The sequence below is a fragment of the Eptesicus fuscus genome, chromosome 9 (genome assembly GCF_027574615.1).
Source record: "Eptesicus fuscus isolate TK198812 chromosome 9, DD_ASM_mEF_20220401, whole genome shotgun sequence".
NCBI lineage: Eukaryota > Metazoa > Chordata > Mammalia > Chiroptera > Vespertilionidae > Eptesicus > Eptesicus fuscus.
In genome coordinates, this window is record NC_072481.1 from 62,280,647 (window position 1) to 62,299,056 (window position 18,410).

Below are 18,410 nucleotides of genomic sequence, written 5' to 3' on the forward strand. Positions count from 1 at the left end.
GTTCTATTTTTTTTTTCCACACCGTGTATTACTTACTTTATAGCTCACCACATTATATATATGTAAGCTCATTTTAAATCTCTCTAGTAGAATGTAAATTCTCTACCGAAAAGATTTTGTTTTAATGTTTTGAGGGCTTGAACATAGAAAACTTTCAATAAAGAATTCCACGAATTCATCATTTCACTGTCCATACAGCTTGGCAACCCCATTAACTTTTCTCAAACCTAAATTTCAACACCTTCTTAAAAGTTTAAAGCTCCCCCGGCATTCTATAGTTTTGAGAACTTTCCGCCCCGGAAGTAAAAGCCTAAGAGGGTCGGAGGAGGAAGCTATTTCCGCTTCCGTACAGACGCCAAGGAGCAAACACCATGGAGAAGGCCGGCGGCAGCCGAAAGAAAGGCCTGAAGCGCAAGAGCGCTGCCCAAGAACCTCAGGAGGCTGCAGTCGTTGAGGATGGGGCGACGGAAAGCGGGGGCCAAGCCCCGAAGGCGCCTGCCTTCCCTCCAGGCTTCAGCATTTCGGAGATTAAGAACAAGCAGCGGCGACACTTAATGTTCACGCGGTGGAAACAGCAGCAGCGGAAGGTAGGGGAGGGGCGGAGGCGGCCGGGCGCATGCGCAGTGCCCTTTGCGCGCAGGAGATGGCGGCGTGGGTGGGCGTGTTGCACTGGCGTGGTCTCCCCAGCCTGGGATCCCCAGCCGCGATTTACCCCGAGGGTTGGGCGGGGCGTTTTCTGTCCCGATCCCCTCGTCCTGCTTTTAGCCGGAGCGGCCCGGTTTCCCTTTTTTACCAGCTCCTTGCTAGGGTTCGTGGCTGAGAATGAAAGCCAGAAACCCTGCTCTCCCGCTAGTGGAAATTGCTCCCTCCTGACCTGGGAGGCAAAGTCTCCCTCTCCGCTTGGTCCCGGCCACCTTCACCTCCGGTTGGTTAATACCTAAAATCTAATACAGGCAATGCATAAATTCAAAGTGATGCTTCTCTGATTACTGCAGCAACTCTTACTGAAATTAGTACTGTAAAGTTTCTAGTAATTTTATTACTTTTTTATTTTGATATTTCCTTTTTTTTTTTCTTAAATCTTTATTGTTGGAAGTATTACATATGTCCCCTTCCATCCCCCCCTCCCCATTGACCTCTTCTAGCCCGCCCTCCTTCTCCACCCCCTCACCCTCCCCCGACCCCACCCAGGCTTTCACCATCCTATTGTCATACAAGTTCTTTGATCTTTTCCCACCCCCCCCCACCCCTTCCCCGGCTTCCCTCTGAGATTCCACAGTCTGTTCCCTGCTTCTGTGTCTCTGGATCTATTTTGTTCATCAGTTTATTTTATTCATTAGATTCCACATATGAGTCAGATCATTTTGATACTTGTCTTTCCCTGACTGGCTTATTTCGACTAGCATCATATTCACCAGTTTCCTCCATACAGCTTTATCCTCATACTGTTCTGTGAAGTAAACAAGTATGAGATAAGCCAAATAAAGCCTAAGGTCACAGTGCTCATTTATGGTTAAATTTCAGTTGAAAGCAACCGTTTGCTTTTTCTTGCACATCATAAAAGTTCACACACATAATCTTTTTATGTGCCTACCTCCTCTTATTAGATTTTTTGAAGCCCTGGACTGAGTCTTAAGTGCTAACGTGCTATTGGTGTACATAGAAGGAGCATCTAAACCATTGTGGTGTGGGAGAAGGGTATTCTAGAAGACTTTTGAGACCTGATAGATCGAGGGTTAGTAAATCCTGGGGGGGGGGGGGATATTTTCTATTGTGAGTTAAGAATTCTGTTCAGAAATCTCCAAAAGATACACATTCACAAACAATCTTAACTTGCAAATACTTAATAAGTTTAAAAACATATTTTGATTATAAAATATATGGATAGCTAATGATACTTTTATTGGAAGCAACCTGAAAACAAATCTCCCATTCCCATTTATTTTTAGTACTTTCCTAGAGAAACAACCAGCATAGCCATGTTTTTTCTGTAGGATGCAACTTGTTAGAAATGCAGGGGGGAAAAACAGCAAAAATTTGTTAAGTATACATTGTGCATGTTCACGTAATTTGAGATTTTACAGTAAAAGATAAAGTTGGTGAAATTTTAAATATTCAAAGTTGGTCAACTTAGATTTTATTTAAGAAGCAAAATTATTGTTACAGAAATCATATTGATTGTTCAGCTCACTTGTTTTGAAAATCTATGTCAACATTTTAATTTTAATAAATTAGGAAGATTACTCAGTGTAAGTATTCTTAGCATTAGTAATTTGTAGTTTCAGTGTGTTTGTGATCTAACTAATGATCTCATTCTTTTTTTCTTAAACCCTTTAGGAAAAGTTGGCAGCTAAGAAAAAACTTAAAAAAGAGAGAGAGGCTCTTGGTGACAAGGTAAAGAAAATTTGTAGCCATCTGTTTTCTATCTTAAGAAGGAATGCCTCCTGATATTTATGTTGAATGACTTTCTTTTAAAATTTATTATGAAATATTTAAAATGTATAAAAACAATATAGCAAACTCCTTTTTACCCTTTACTCAGCTTAAGAAATAATGCATTAGCAAATAATGATCCCAGTCCCTTGTGTGTTTCTGATTGCTTTTTCGCCAGAGGTAACCACTCAACGAAATTGCTGTTTATTGTTCCCATGCACTTCTTTATTGCTTTCTCTATGTATGTGTTCCCAAACAAGCACAATGGTGATGTTTTGAAAATTTTAACATAAATGTTATGCATATTTTGACTTGCTTATTTTACTTTATGTGTTTTGAGAAGTAGAGACATACACATCTCCTTGACTTTGGGAATGGGGGAAGCTCCCTAATTTAGAGCTGGAGTTCTTGAGATATGAAACAAAGGTTCTTTGTCAGACAAACCCTCTTCTGCTAAAAGGACTGGGTGAATAAGAATGAGAGCTGTCACATGATAGGAATCTGTGAAGAATGAGAAGGGGGAATGGAAGGAAGATGATATGCCTGGATGGGTTATAGCAAAGAAGAGAGCAGAAATACTGCATCAAGAAGCATTTGGCTATTTTTTGTGATATTGATCATAAGTGAAATCTTTCTATTGAAAATTTTAAAAAGAACTACTAAATACTTCCACATTATTGCACAGCTAAGTTATTTTCATTTGATTTCATTTATAGTTTGTTCTAGGTTATAATTTATACTTGCAAATTTTTAAAAATGTACAATTCTTCTCCCTTCCCATCTCTTAAGATGAGGTAATAAGAGAAGACTTTTTGAAGGATAAGTGTTTTTGAAGAAGGGAAAAATATAAAGGCTGAAACATTCTGCTTTTTCATGCATTCTCTTAATAGTATTAGGTTAAATAACATGAAATTGCCAATATTAGACTCTTCTAACCTGCAAAATTCTATCAAGCAGTATTAGTCTCTTTTTAGCTCTCAATAATCAATTCCAGCAAATTAATATGCTAATCACCATTTGAAAATATCACCATTCTGTTTTTTTGTACTGAAAGATGACTTCTTAGAACTGCCTCCTTCAAAAAATGATTTAAAACTTAATATTTGCTTCATAGAATAATAAAAATAAAATCCTAAATGGGTCATCAACTCATGCTTCTATCTCTGCTAGTGTACATATACTTTGAATTCATTTTAGTGTATGTTTACAGTTCTGTATTCCTGATCCATACCATTTCATTTACACAGTTTTTGATCTAAGCTGAGTATGCAAGTATGCATGATTGCTGATTCTAACGGTATTCCATTTATGTTGTTGGACCTTTGTCCTATCTATTCGCTGTTCATTTCTATTAACGATAGTGATACTACATCTTTCTTTGTGTAAATTGCTCCCCCCTTTCATTCCTTACCATAAATCCCCATTCTAGAATTACTAGTTCAGCAGGTAGATTTGTAGCTTTTGTTACATATTTCTGAATAGCTTTTTTTAAATATTGGGACAAAGATACATGTATATGTACTTTTGTAATTTTTTTTTCATTTTGTTTGATAACTTTTATTTTTAGTGGGTAGTTATTTTAACCATTATTTTTCTCCCTGCTACTTCTGTCTGGTTTTAAGCTATTTCGTCCAATATTGGCAATTCTTTTAGTACATGTGTGTTTCTGCTCAGAGAATTAAAAAGCCTTTTACTCAATATTGTTGTTAGGATTGATGTAGCAGTGGGTTGAAATGAGGAACAGATTGTGTTTTGGATTGTTTATAAATTTCTGTTATTCTTCCCAACTGTAATGAAAAATTATTTATGTAAAAATGCTGTTACAACTTAATCTTTTTTTATTTAGGCTCCACCAAAGCCTTAATCTTTTTTTCTTTTATTTAGGCTCCACCAAAGCCCATACCCAAGACCATTGACAACCAGCGAGTATATGATGAAACCACAGTAGACCCTAATGATGAAGAGGTAACATTAAAAGTCTTAAATAAATTTGGATGGCCACACTTGATAAATTATCTTTTCATATGTTGACGTTTAATTTAAATGACTGGCTGATGAATTCGTATAATGGACTGATTCAGCTATAATGTTGGCATATTATCTTACTTGCTATAGATTGTTTAATAATGAAATTTCCCAGTAATTGTATAGAAAGAGGCAGTAATTTATTTTCTAGAAATCTATTATGTTTTACTTTTTGTCATTTAATCTCTGTATAATACTTTTTTTATATATCATTTGATATATAAAGTATTTCTCACTGTAGAATTTTGTAGCACCTGTTAAACATTTTGATAATTAAGGATATTATTTTATGGTATTTTTTGTGTCCTTATAAAACCTCTTGGTTTAAAAAAATCTACTTTTCACATTTTTCCTTTAAAAAATTTGTTGTATAGTCAGAGAATCAAAGTTTTTAAAATGTATATATTTTTAAAATTTTGTTATGTTTGCTTTTAAACAATGCTTTTATGTGTCTCCTCATATAGTCATTCATTTAGTCAGTCAGTCTTACACCAAATGTTTTATTTATTTCCTACTATGTATTGGGATTTGTTTTAGGGACATGGGATCAATCAATGCAAACACCCTCATACATATACACACAAAATTTCTGCCCATCCAGAGCTTATATTCCAGGAGGAGAGATAAACAGTGAACATAATAAAATAAGTAAATTGTGATAAGTTATCAGATGATAGGTTACTAGAGTTAACAAATAGGGTAAAGGAGATTCAGGACTAACTGGAGTAGAGTTTGCAATTTTATATATATAGGAGTTTGTATATGTGTATACATTTTATTTATTTGTTACGTAATTTCAGACTTAATAAGAAAAATAGGAGTTTGTATATTTCCTTCATCCAGATTTCCTAAATGTTAAATTGTACCATACTTGGCTTTCATTTATATTCTTTTTTAAATGCTTGAGAGTAAGTGGCAGACATGAAGCCTCTTTGCTCCTAAATACTTTTAGAATGTTTTACCTAATAACCAAGTGTATTTTTTAAATAAGCACAGCATAGAGTTATCAAAATCAGATAATTAATATTGATATACAGTATTGTCCATAATTTGTACAGCTTATCCAAATGTTACCAGTTGTCCCAATGATGTCATTTTTAGCAAAAGAAAAATCCAAGCTCATGCATTTTATTCTATTATAATGACTCTTTTTTTTTTTTTAATATATTTTATTGACTTTTTACAGAGAGGAAAGGAGAGGGACAGAGAGCTAGAAACATCGATGAGAGAGAAACATCGACCAGCTGCCTCTTGCACACCCCTACCGGGGATATGCCCGCAACCAATGTACATGCCCTTGACCGGAATCGAACCTGGGACCTTTCAGTCCGCAGACCGACGCTCTATCCACTGAGCCAAACCGGTTTCGGCCTATTATAATGACTCTTTAACCTCCATTAATTTGGAACAGTTCCTCAGACATTCTTTGCTTTTAATGACATTGACATGTTTGAAGAGTACAGATCAGGTAGTGTTGTAGAATGTCGCTAAAAATGATTTGGAGGTTTGCTCACGAATACTACAAATGTGATGTTATGTTCTTTTCAGTGCCTCTTATCAGGACTCATGTATTAGTGATTTTCCCATTACTGGTTATGTTAACTTTCATCACTTGTTATTAAAATGCCTACCAAGTTTCTCCCGTTATAACTACAATTTTTCCCTTTGTAATTAATTAACAAGTACTTTCAGATTATATAAATAAATGTTACTCTTCAAACTTTGAATCAAGATTTTTGCAATTACAAATAATTTTTTCCAGTCTGATAGGTGAGAAATTATATCTCAATGTAGTTTTAACTTGCTGTTCTCTTGTTAAAAATGAGGTTGAACATATTTTCTTTTTTTTAAAATACGTTTTTATTGACTTCAGAGAGAAGACAAGGGAGAGATAGAAAACATTAATGATGAGAGGGAATCATTGATCGGTTGCCTCCTGCACGGCCCCTATTGGGTATGGAGCCCGCAACTGGGCATGTGCCCTGACTGGGAATGGAACTGTGACCTCCTGGTTCATGGGTCAACACTCAACCACTGAGCCACACCGGCTGGGCTGAACATACTTTTTTTTCTTTCTTTCTTTATAATCAATTATTTGTTCATGTTGGTTTGAGTTGCAGTTTCATATATAGCAGTCAGGGTAAGCCCGGGGTCGGCAAACTGCGGCTTGCGAGCTACATGCGGCTCTTTGGCCCCTTGAGTGTGGCTCTTCCACAAAATACCATGGCCTGGGCAAGTCTATTTTAAAGAAGTGGCGTTAGAAGTTTAAGTTTAAAAAATCTGGCTCTCAAAAGAAATTTCAATCGTTGTACTGTTGATATTTGGCTCTGTTGACTAATGAGTTTGCCGGCCACTGGGGTAGGCTTCATTGAGATAACTTTTAGCAAAGTCTTGAAGAATATGAAGAGATTAGCCATCTTTGGGTGAAAAGTACTTCAGGATGGGGAAACAGCCTATGCAAAAGCTGTTTGGGGTGTCAGAGAAAAAGGATTCAATAGTGGTATTGAGGTTTTAGCCTGCAGTTAGAAGGATGGCATTGTTATGAAAGAGGCCTTGGCTGGAGATAAATTGGGGATCTTAGGCATATTGAGGTTACATGTATTAGTATGTAAAAGTTTCCCTAAATATTTACCTAGGGGAGAATTTGTTTGGTTATGGGGATGTGTAAAAGTTGAACTTTATATGATAGCGCCAAAATGTTTTTGCAAAATAGTGATGGTATCAATTTTCACTTTTATATGAGAGCAGTGTTCTGGTCATCCACATTCTGGCCAGTGCCTGTTATATTCAGACTAGTGAAAAAGGGCTAACAACTCATTTTGGTTTGAGTTTGCATTTCCCTGATTCCTAATGTGACTGAGCATCTTTTTGTGTATATACTGTGATTTTGGTAGAGATATGCCAGCTTATGTCTTTTGCTCAGTTTTCTCTCCTATAGTGTATTTTACTGATTTGTAGAACTTCTCTTTATAATTTGGATTCTAATTCTTCCTTTGTTGCAGCTATTTTCCAGTTTGTGACTTCTCTTTTTACTTTATCTATGATGTCTTTTGATAAGCAAAAGTCCTTAATATGGTTGGTGTGCCGCACCAGCACAACCAAGGGTTCGGCGAGCCTGAGGGAGGGCAGTGAAGGATGAAGAAAGAGACAGACAAGAGAATAAGCTGGGTCTAGGTGGATCTTCTGTGCCTGGCTGAGGCCACAGAACAGATCCAGACTGCAAAGCTGATGCTTTATTTATAGTCAGGGGCAAACAAGGCAATTTACAATGTTCTTGTAAGTTTCGCTTGTTTTGGCAGCACTTGCTGCCCCTCCCACAGCCCATTAGCTACCCAGGAAAGATCTAGGGAGCAGTTACAGGATCAGGCTTAATTATGCTTAGAGGGCTATGCCCTCTAAGCTGGGACTTGTTTGCACTTTGCCAGCAGGTCAGTCCGAGGCTTAACCCTATAACCACTTCCTACATAGTTGGTTGTTCGATTTTTTAATATTTATGGATTTGTCATATTTAAATCGTTATTTATCCTGGGATCGTATGCTCTCATATTTTTTTCTAAAAGAATTTCCCTGACCTGGTGGCTCGGTTGGTTGAAGCATCGTCCTATCACCAAGAGGTTGCAGGTTCAATTCCCAGTCAGGACACATACCTACATTGTGGTTCAATTCCCAGTTAGAGTACAAACAGGAGGCATCCAGTAAATTGCTTGTCTCCATTTTGTTTAGTGCTTTTTCTGGAGGTTTTTGTTTTTTTTTGTTTTTTGTTTTGGTGTGTTTTTTTTTTTCTGTTCTTTTATTTGGGACATGTTTCTTTGTCTCCTCATTTTGGCAGTCTCCCTGTGTTTGTTTCTATGTATTATGGAAAGCTGCTACATCCCCAGGCTTGGTAGAGCAGCCTTATGAAGTAGGTGTACTATAGAGTCCAGTGGCACAGCTTCCCCCGTCACCTAAGCTAGGCACTCCAGGTGTACCATACCCCACTCCACTCCCCCACAATGAGAGGGCTTTACCCCCACGTTGATCAGCTGCAAGGACTGGCTGCAACCACCAACCACCTTGGAGGATCAGCTGTGCAGGGGCTCTGTGCCCACTGTGTCCATCCCTTGTGTGTGTAGCTTGTGGAGGTAGTTGTGAAGCTGTCCACTGGGTGCTCTGGCTGTGGGGCTTCTCAGGAGGTGCAGAACAAGGTCAGCTGCCGCCTGCGTTCTTCATGGAGCCACCAAGTGTGAGCTACAAAGCAATCAGCAGATGGCTGCTGCTTGTGCTGGGTTAGGAGGTGTCCAGGCAAGGCCAAGCTGCGAACTAAGGCCAACTGCTGCTAGTGCTGGCCTGGGGTCACTTAGTGAGAGGTATCAGGTATTCTAAGGCTGGATACTGCTTGAGAGATTTTAGGAAAGTCTGAAGCATGAGACAAGACAGGCCATTCATATGGATAAGCCACTGGAAACAGCTTGGGTGGGCTCATAAATTGGGTGGAGTAGAGTCTTAGGGAATCACCAGGGCAGTGAATAGTGTTAGCCAGGTTGATGGAGACTCAGATATGGTGCCATTCTGCCAGCTCTGTGTGTGATTGTTGTGGGGGGGGGGGGGGGGGTGGGGGGAGTGGCGTTTATCTCAGGAAAGGAACAGTGGCCTCTTCCAGCACTTTTGTCTGACAGAAAGCTGCCCCAGCTCTCTCCCTGATGCCGGACAGTTCAGTTCCCCTTTTTCCCTGGTTCCTTTCAAGTTGCTGCCCCAGAGCTGGAGCTCAGAGGGAGTGATTCCAAGTTAAGTTCATGCATGGGCCCTTTAAGAGGAACTATCTGGGACTCCAGCAGCCCTTCTTCTCATTCAGCCACAATCCTTGCTGGGTTTTACAGCTGGGAGTTATGCGGACTTCTCTTTGTGCCACTAGAACCCTGGGATGAGGGCCCTGGTGTGTGGCTGGGACCCCTTGCTCCTCAGTGGGGTGCCACTGGAGCTGAGATATTCCTCCTGATTTTTATCGGCCACACATTGTGGAAGCAGTCTGTTCTGCGTGTCTACTCCTCTTACCAGTCTCAATGTGGCTTCTTAAATCCCTAGTTGTAGGACTTCCATTCAGCTAGATTTCAGGTGATTCTGAATGATGGTGTTCTGTAGTTTAATTGTAATTTTGATGTGGTTGTGGGAGGATTCGAGTTTTTATTTACGGCCGCATTTACCTTCCCACCATGTTGACCTGTATCAGTTCTTCACTTTCTTAATTGTTTAGCTTCATTGTAAGACTCTCCTTCCCACCCCTACCCTCAAATCCCATTCTTCAGGAGTGTTCTTCCTGGTGTTTTGATCTTCTGTATAAAATTTTAAATTGCACTAATAAGATCAGTTGGGAGGGGTGGGCTCTATAAATACGGCTTTATCAGGTTTTCTTTACTGAAAATGCCTTCTAATAAGTTTCATAATTTATATAAGTTTTACACATATTGTTATAGCTATTCCTGGTTACATTATGTTTTTTTCTTATTGTAAGACACATCTCTGAACGACATTTTATTTGCTGATTTATAAAAATGCAATTGATTTTTAATAGTGATTTTTTAAAGCAGTAGTTTAATTGTCTGAATATTGTTTTCATTTCATGTTTAGAGAAATCATTTCTGCAAATAAGTTTTTCTTACTTTCAATCTATTAACAGTTTTGTTTCTTTTCAAATGTCTTATTTTTCTTCCTTACTGCTTCCTTTTTTAATAAACAAATATTTTTGGTGTGCTATTTTATTATTCTTGATCTTTTTTTAATGGTTGCTTTAGGAATTACAACATGCACTTTTAATTTATCACACTATACTTCAAGTAAATACTGACACAATTCTGGCAAAATATAGCAAATTTATACCCGTATAGCTTACTTTCCTCCACTATTATTCGTACTGTTATCATCAAATATACTACTTCTGTTTTGGTTGTATACTTTGTGTTGTGATTACTGCTTTGAACTATTTTTTAAAGCAATTAAATGTGTCTACACACACACACACACACACTGTTATGTGTTTACCTTCATGCTTACCATTTCTTATTTCCTTCCTCTGGATTTGAGTTTCCATCTAGTGTCATTTTCTTTCATCTTGTAAGATTATCTTAAGTCTTTGTTCTTTATAGCAAATCTAATAGCAAATTATCTCCTTTCTCATTTATCTGAAAATGTGCTTATTTTACCTTCATTTAAAAATATATATATATATATTTTTATTGATTTCAGAGAGGAAAATATATATATATTTTTTATTGATTCCTAGAGGGAGAGAATCATTGATTGGCTGCCTCCTACGCGCCCCACAATGGGGATGGAGCCCAAAACCCAGGCATGTGCCCTGACTGGGAATGGAACTGATTAGGAATGGAACTATGACCTCCTGATTTATAGGTCGACACTCAACCATTGAGCCAGGCTAGCTGGGGTTACCTTCATTTTTTAAAGACATTTTTTTAGGATATAGAATTCCCCTGTACAGGATTTATTTTCTGTTATTTAAAATTTGTCTGTGATTTGGCTTTTAGCAGTTTGGCTCTAATGTGTTCAGATATTGTTCTTTTAATCCTACTTGTAGTTTGTTGAGCTTGGAGATCCACGTAAGTTTTCCATCAAATTGGGGGAGTTTTCAGCCATTATTTCTTCAAATTTTTTTCTGCCCATTTCACACCTCTCTTTCTGGTTCTGTTTCTAACACGGTTGAAATGGTTAACATTGTCCTCCAAGTTTCTCTCACTTTGCTCCCTTTTCTGTGATTGATTTCTCTGTTCTTCAGATTGGGTATTAATCTTTTTTAGTTCATTGATTTTTCTGCCATCTCAGATCTGCTAGTAAATCCATATTTTCCTTTAATTCCGTGAATATATTTATTATAGCTGCTTTGAAATGTTGGTTAAATTCATTATTGGGCCCAGAGTGAATTTTTATTCACTGCTTTTTTCTGATTGTAAATCATATTTTCCTGTTTCTTTGAATATCTAATTTTTGGTTGAAAACTGGACATTTTATTGCAATAACTCTGGATTATTTTATTTCATTAGGGTTGTTGTTGTTTTTTGTTTTAGTAACTTGCCTAGAACTAAAATGTAGAATCTGTCTACCTGACAGTTGCACTATGCCTCTACCCAGTTTTGTTATTTTTAAACTGACTCTGTAGGGATTTCCCTGTGTTTGTGTGGCTTAATGGTCAGCCAATCATTTGGACAGAAGCTGAGACACCTTGAGCCACTAAGACAGACATAGCTTCTGCCAACTAAGCAGTGTTGGGTTGAGGAATGTTTCAGAGTTGCAACCAGTTCTCAAGTCTCCTTTGCCTATCATGTATGCTGGATTCTCACTCAGGTCTCTTCAGATCTTTGGAGAGATTATGTCTGTCTCTCTATGGCTCTTTCACTTCCAGAACTCTCCTTTAAATGTATGGCTTCTTTAAATTCCCACACCTTTCCTGAGGTGGACCCGTAATCTTGGACTGGCAAAGCTAGGGTTTTCACAGACATACCCTAAATTGAGCCCACCACCTCTAGATTCAAGATTTCTGGTTCTTGCCGAAACCGGTTTGGCTCAGTGGATAGAGCGTCGGCCTGCGGACTCAAGGGTCCCAGGTTCGATTCCGGTCAAGGGCATGTACCTTGGTTGCAGGCACATCCCCAGTAGGGGGTGTGCAAGAGGCAGCTGATCGATGTTTCCCTCTCATCGATGTTTCTAACTCTCTATCCCTCTTCCTCTCGGTAAAAAAATCAAAAGATTTCTGGTTCTTGCCTACCATCAAATCTAAGGTTCCTGTTTTCACTGACCAAGTTGATGGGGGAAAGAATAGCTCTAGGAAGATTCCTGATACTCTTGGCTACCACTGTAGCAATTTTTCAAGGATAAACAGGTTTCAGTTTGTGCCCTGAAATTGTTTTTGACAACTTACTCCAGCTTTATAATTTTACTAGAGGCCCGGTGCACAAAATTCGTGCACTGGGGGAGGAGGGGGGGCTCCCCTCAGCCCAGCCTGCACCCTCTCCAATACAGGACATCCCTCTCACAATCCTGGATTGCTGGCTCCTAATCGCTCACCTGCCTGCCTGGTCGCCCCTAACTGCCTCCTCGCCGCCAGCCTGATCGCCCCTCACTGCCTCTGCGTGCTGGCCTGATCGCCCCTAACTGCCCCCCCTGCCAGCCTGGTTGCCACCAACTGCACCCCCTCCACCATCCTGGTTTCCCCTAACTGCCCCCCCCGCCCCTTGCTGGCCTAGTCGCCCCCAACTGTCCCCCTCTGCTGGCCCGGTTGCCCCCAACTGCCTCCCCCCCTCCCCCGCCAGCCTGGTTGTCCCTCATGGCCCCCCACCAGCCTGGTCGCCCCATGCAGCCTGCTTGTTCAGTCATTTGGTTGTCCTTCACTAACCTCCTGTTGTAGGCAGCCACTTTTGAGGGCGTGAGGGTTAATTTGTATATTACTTCTTTATTATGTAGGATTCTACAAAGAGGAAATCCCCAACTTCTTCATGTTCCCATTAATGTAAGTCCCTTCTAGGCCTTCTTTAAATACCCTATCAGCTAGGTAGTCACTGTCATAGAATCCTTCTAGAACTATTAAAATTTTGGCCCAGGAGAGTATTTGATGTAAAATGTACTTGTTTTTCTGTTCTTAGGTTGCTTATGATGAAGCTACAGATGAATTTGCTTCTTATTTCAACAGACAAACTTCTCCCAAGATTCTCATTACAACATCAGATAGACCTCATGGGGTAATAAATACATTAATTAGTATAGTTCTTAAATTCCTAATTTTCTTTTATTACTTGGACTATTTAAAGGAACTCTGTTCAGAAGAGTTAATTAGAGATTGCCTGATGCCTGTGAATAAGCTAAATAAAATGTAATATTGTTAATACAATGTAGGTTTTCTAAGCCTGATTCTTCAGGATAAGGTTTTTCAACCTCAGCATTGTTAACATTTGGGGATGTATAATTTTTTGTTATGGGGGTTGTCCTGCTCATTATAGGATGCTTAATTGCATCCTTAGCCTCTATCCACTAGATACCACCAGTACCAGCCATCCCCAACCCCCAGTCATAATCACCAAAAATGTTTGCAGACATTGCCAAAGGTTCCCTGGTGGAACAGAATCACCCCCAATTGAGAACCACTGCTTTAGGATGATCAGCCTTTGGTAAAGGATGGAACTGTTCAGATTTCACTCTTGTCCTAGTGTTAGTCTCTATTATAACATTGTCTTATAATAATCATTATGCCTTTCCTGATAAATATATATCACATAAGATTTTTATTCTTTTCTTTTTTGAGGATTTTTGCTATTTTGTTTTACAGAGAACAGTACGACTCTGTGAACAGCTTTCCACAGTTATACCAAACTCACATGTTTACTACAGAAGAGGACTGGCTCTGAAAAGAATTATTCCACAGTGCATCTCAAGAGATTTCACAGATCTGATTGTTATTAATGAAGATCGTAAAACACCAAGTATCCTTTGTTTTTTAAGGAAGGGCTTCTATTTTGCATGGTTGATGTTGGATATTAGCAGAACATAAACTTTTTGTACAGGAATTAATAAGTTTGAATTTTGTAGTTTGCTTCTGACACAAACCACATTTAGTAAGAATATTCTAGAAAGGATTCAAGCCCTGATTTAATTTGCAAGAAATGACTTACGTCTTAACCCCCTTATAAGATTTAATTAATTTTTTCAATGTGCAAATGATACAGAAATACTTTTGACTGTGCATCATGAAGTTGAACCTGTAGTGAATCTTTGAAAAGAAGAATTCAAACATTTACTGATAATCTGCTATGTGGTAGGCACTAGTATCTGTCAGAAACAGATCTTTCAAGAGCTGATGGATTAGATGAGAAGGCATTTACGTGACTATAACTCAAGTAAGTGATAAATGCTATAGTAACAGTGAGAACTGAGTTTTAGATCTTAATTTTGACTATGTATAATGAGGTGGCATTTGAATTGGGCGTTATTGGATAAGTAAACTATTGAAGCTACTTGAAATAGCATGAGTTAAAGAAAAAAAATGTGTATGGTGTGTAAGAGATTGTATCGCTGCCTATCAGGAAACACCATGAGGAGACAGGTTAGAAAGATAGCTTGGAACCACATTGAGTATCAGACCGATGTTTTATTCTGTAGTTGAGGCTGATGAGAGTGGCTTGAAATTAGCTGTAGCTGTCAAGTATCAAGGTATCTAGTTTGTTTTTTTCACTTAGCATGTGAGGAACTGGTGCAAATAGTGACACAGCTAAGCCCCATAGCTTGTTACTTGGTTTTATAACCAAGGCCTAAATCCAGGCTTGATTTACAGTCTGTAGTAGATGATGTACTTAAACTGTTGGAGAGGTCAGACCAACCAGGCTACTGTTTTAATAATCTAGGTGGGAAATCTCAAAGACATCAACTAAGACAGTAACAGTAAGGGAGAGATGTAGAAGTGAGGAACTTACGCAAACAGTAGGATTTAGTGGGAGAGGAGGAAATTTAAGATAACCATAGCTTCTACTCTGGATGAATGGGAGTGTTGATCCCATTATAAAGAGGACAGTAAGTTTTATAAAACTAATATTATGTACAAATATTTGAAAGCAATCTGATTCTCATCTCCTTTTAAGGTTCAGCATTTCCAAGAATCAGGTTGTGCTATAATAGGAATATTGTATAGGTAGTAATCTTAATTTGCTGCATCCAGGACTTCTAAAGCCCTTGGGCTGCTAATCCTGCTAGGTAGGTATCTTGTATTTCATTTGTAGTTTAGAGTCTGTAGCACTATTAATTCTCTGTTCATGGCAGACAATCAGTAAATGACTATTAATAACTTTAATTTGTGGTATAGTAATCCCAAGAAAGAGCTTGTTTCTATCAAGAAGAGAACTTTGGAGTCTCTGGTTTTGTGGGATGAATTCAAAGCTGGCAGCATATCCTAACCTTACAAACATAAAATGTATATACAAACATATAAAAGTGCATTTTTAGGGTTATAAGGCCTCTAACATGGAGGTAAACTTAATTCTATTTACAGTGCTATAGTTACTCTAGAATCCATTCCTGTCTTATCATTCCTGCTACAGTAGTGGACATTAGTTGCTTCACATACTTTAGTTCAGGAGTCCTCAAACTTTTTAAACAGGGGCCAGTTCACTGTCCCTCAGACCGTTGGAGGGCCGGACTATAGTTTAAAAAAAACTATGAACAAATTCCTATGCACACTGCACATATCTTATTTTGAAGTAAAAAATCAAAACGGCAAAAACACCCGCATGTGGCCCACGGGCCATAGTTTGAGGACGCCTGCTTTAGTTGAATGCTCAAAACACCCTGTAGAAAGGGTTGATGAGGTATTTATCATATTGTGAAAAGAGAAAAGGTAGGACAATAGGTTAATCTATTTTTCTGAAAGATTTATGTTGATTTATATGTCTTGAGATTGAGGCTTGGTAAGAAAATCTCCATTAACCCAGAGGAATGCATGCACCCACCTATTCACCTAGCTACAGATTTTAGGAGCCTTTGAGGATCAATTATTTAAACAATTCAAGATTTAGATTAGAGTTCAATATGTTCTTAGCTTTGTGAACAGATGGATTAATTCTGAGTCACTTGCCAAATGGACCAACTGCTCATTTTAAAATGAGCAGTGTTCGTCTGCGTAAAGAAATTAAGGTAAGTTTTAGGCATTTCTCGATTGGCATTGGTCCCCTTCTAGTTTTTGCTTTTAAGCAGACTAACTTAAACAGCTGCTTGATTTTAATAATTGCATTTGCTATCCTGATTAAAGCAATAGTTTTATCTACTGGCAGGTTTCTTGTGAGACTGTCATAACTGAGTTATGGCAGACAGGCAATAGCTTTCATTACTGTGAAATGTTAACTTTCCCAGAACTTCCTTTTTGGTGCCTTTACAGCTTATAAAGTACTTTTAGATACATACTACTTCATGGGTGTAGTAAGCCATCTGTGGTTGTCATTGAGATAAATTTCTCATATTTGTCATGGGAATTATAAAACTTAAAATTGCAATGATATAGTTTTGTTAATAAACTTGTGATTTTTCTAGAGAAGAGGCAAAGACCCCACAGAACACGTACCTGAAATAATTCTGAATAATTTTACAACACGGCTGGGTCATTCTGTTGGACGAATGTTTGCATCTCTATTTCCCCATAATCCTCAGTTTATTGGAAGGCAGGTTGCCACATTCCACAATCAACGTGATTATATCTTCTTCAGATTTCACAGGTGAGGAAGGTACCTTAACTCCTTGGACTTTTAATCATGAAATACCTTTTCAAGATAAACCTGTTTTCTAATGTATTTTGACAGGTATTATAGATGAGAAATTCTTTTCAACCATCATAAACGTTAAAGAAGTAACAGTTGGGTTAATGCAGACTAATTTCCTCAACTTTTTTCTTTACCTTTGAAGATACATATTCAAGAGTGAAAAGAAAGTGGGAATTCAGGAACTTGGACCACGTTTTACCTTGAAATTAAGATCTCTTCAGAAAGGAACCTTTGATTCTAAATATGGTGAATATGAATGGGTCCATAAGGTATGTGCTTACTCTTTAAAAGCCATTTCGATGATTTTAAGTATGGAATGAGAAAGAAATCGTATACTCTTTAAGCTTTGGGTTGTTCTACCTCAAGTTACGCTTCTGAATGTCTTCCCTCATGAGCTATAAGAACCATTCTCTAATGTGGTGTTTGGGTCTGGTGATTAATCCTGGTTCATTTGAAGTATCCTAAATATTAATGGTTCTCAAAGTAGGACCAGAAAGAAGCATCACCTGGAAACTTTTAAGACAAAAAATTGTTGGGCCATAGATTTACTGAATTGGACCCAGCAACCTATTCATAAGCTTGTGTTACCCTGATTCGGGTGCATGCTTGAGAACTATTTTCTATCTAGTAAGTAGTATTTCACTTAAGTGCTATTTTTACTTTAAAATTGTATGTGTTTAACACATCTATTGGAACTGTAATTTCCAACACCTTTTATATTAAACCTGAAGACTGATACTTCAGTGACAGTTTTTAGCAATTGTTACCCATAGATTGTGTGCTAACTTTGTTTACCCCCTAACTTTCAGCCCCGGGAAATGGATACAAATAGAAGAAAATTCCATTTATAAAATACTGAAGGAACAGTATTGGATTTTGCAGAACAGGCCTATCTTAAATGTGTAACAGAAGACTCTTCAAAATGGCATTTACTGATTTCATATACCTTCTTTCGTGTCTGGACAAATTACCTAGTGCCATGAATTACCACTCACTGTTTCTTTAGGACATACAAATAAAAGTCATTTTGGTGCGAGTTTATGTTGCAATTTAATTTCCTGAAATTTAAATCAAGACTCAATCTAGCCCTAGCCGGTTTGGCTCAGTGGACAGAGCGTCGGCCTTCGGACCAAAGAGTCCCGGGTTCAATTCCAGTCAAGGGCATGTACCTCTGTTGCAGGCTCCTCCTCGGCCCAGGCCCTGGTCCGGGCTCGTGCAGGAGGCAACCAAAAATTGATGTTTCTCTCTCACATTGATGTTTCTGTCTTTCCCTCTCTCTTCCACTCTCCCTAAAAAGTAATGGAAAAATATCCTCGGGCCCTGGCCGGTTTGGCTCAGTGGATAGAGCATCAGCCTGCAAACTGAAGGGTTCCAGGTTCGATCCAGTCAAGGGCACATGCCTGGGTTGTGGGCTCGATCCCCAGTAGGAGGCATGCAGGAGGCAGCCAATTATGATTCTTATCATGGATGTTTCTCTCTCTCTCCCTTTCCCTTCCTCTCTGAAAAAAAAAAACAAAAAAAAAAAAAACAACAAACTCAATCTAACTTTCCCAAATGCACTTTTTTAAAAAAATCTTTATTGCTGAAAGTATTATATGTCCTCTTTTTTCCCCATTGACCCCTTCTAGGCCTCCTCCGCCCCTCTACCATGTACACTTTCATGGTACATGT

The 18,410-nt window shown here is 38.4% G+C and overlaps 1 protein-coding gene across 1 annotated transcript; it reads left to right on the plus strand.

Annotated features, from left to right (window-relative positions):
- The first annotated feature begins 355 nt into the window (after positions 1–355).
- On the plus strand, positions 356–17,775 carry RPF1 (ribosome production factor 1 homolog). Its single transcript, XM_008139473.3, has 9 exons — positions 356–587; positions 2,338–2,394; positions 4,318–4,398; positions 13,086–13,181; positions 13,766–13,919; positions 16,037–16,119; positions 16,513–16,694; positions 16,882–17,008; positions 17,549–17,775. The coding sequence occupies exons 1-9, from the start codon at positions 372–374 to the stop codon at positions 17,588–17,590; spliced, it is 1,038 nt and encodes a 345-aa protein (XP_008137695.1). The 5' UTR covers positions 356–371; the 3' UTR covers positions 17,591–17,775.
- Positions 17,776–18,410: the final 635 nt, after the last annotated feature.

Coding starts and splice junctions, on each gene's coding strand:
- RPF1 (XM_008139473.3), top strand. CDS start 372: ATGGAGAAGGCCGGCGGCAGCCGAAAGAAAGGCCTGAAGCGCAAGAGC. Junction 588..2,337: donor GGAAACAGCAGCAGCGGAAG/GTAGGGGAGGGG, acceptor TAAACCCTTTAG/GAAAAGTTGGCAGCTAAGAA. Junction 2,395..4,317: donor GAGAGGCTCTTGGTGACAAG/GTAAAGAAAATT, acceptor TCTTTTATTTAG/GCTCCACCAAAGCCCATACC.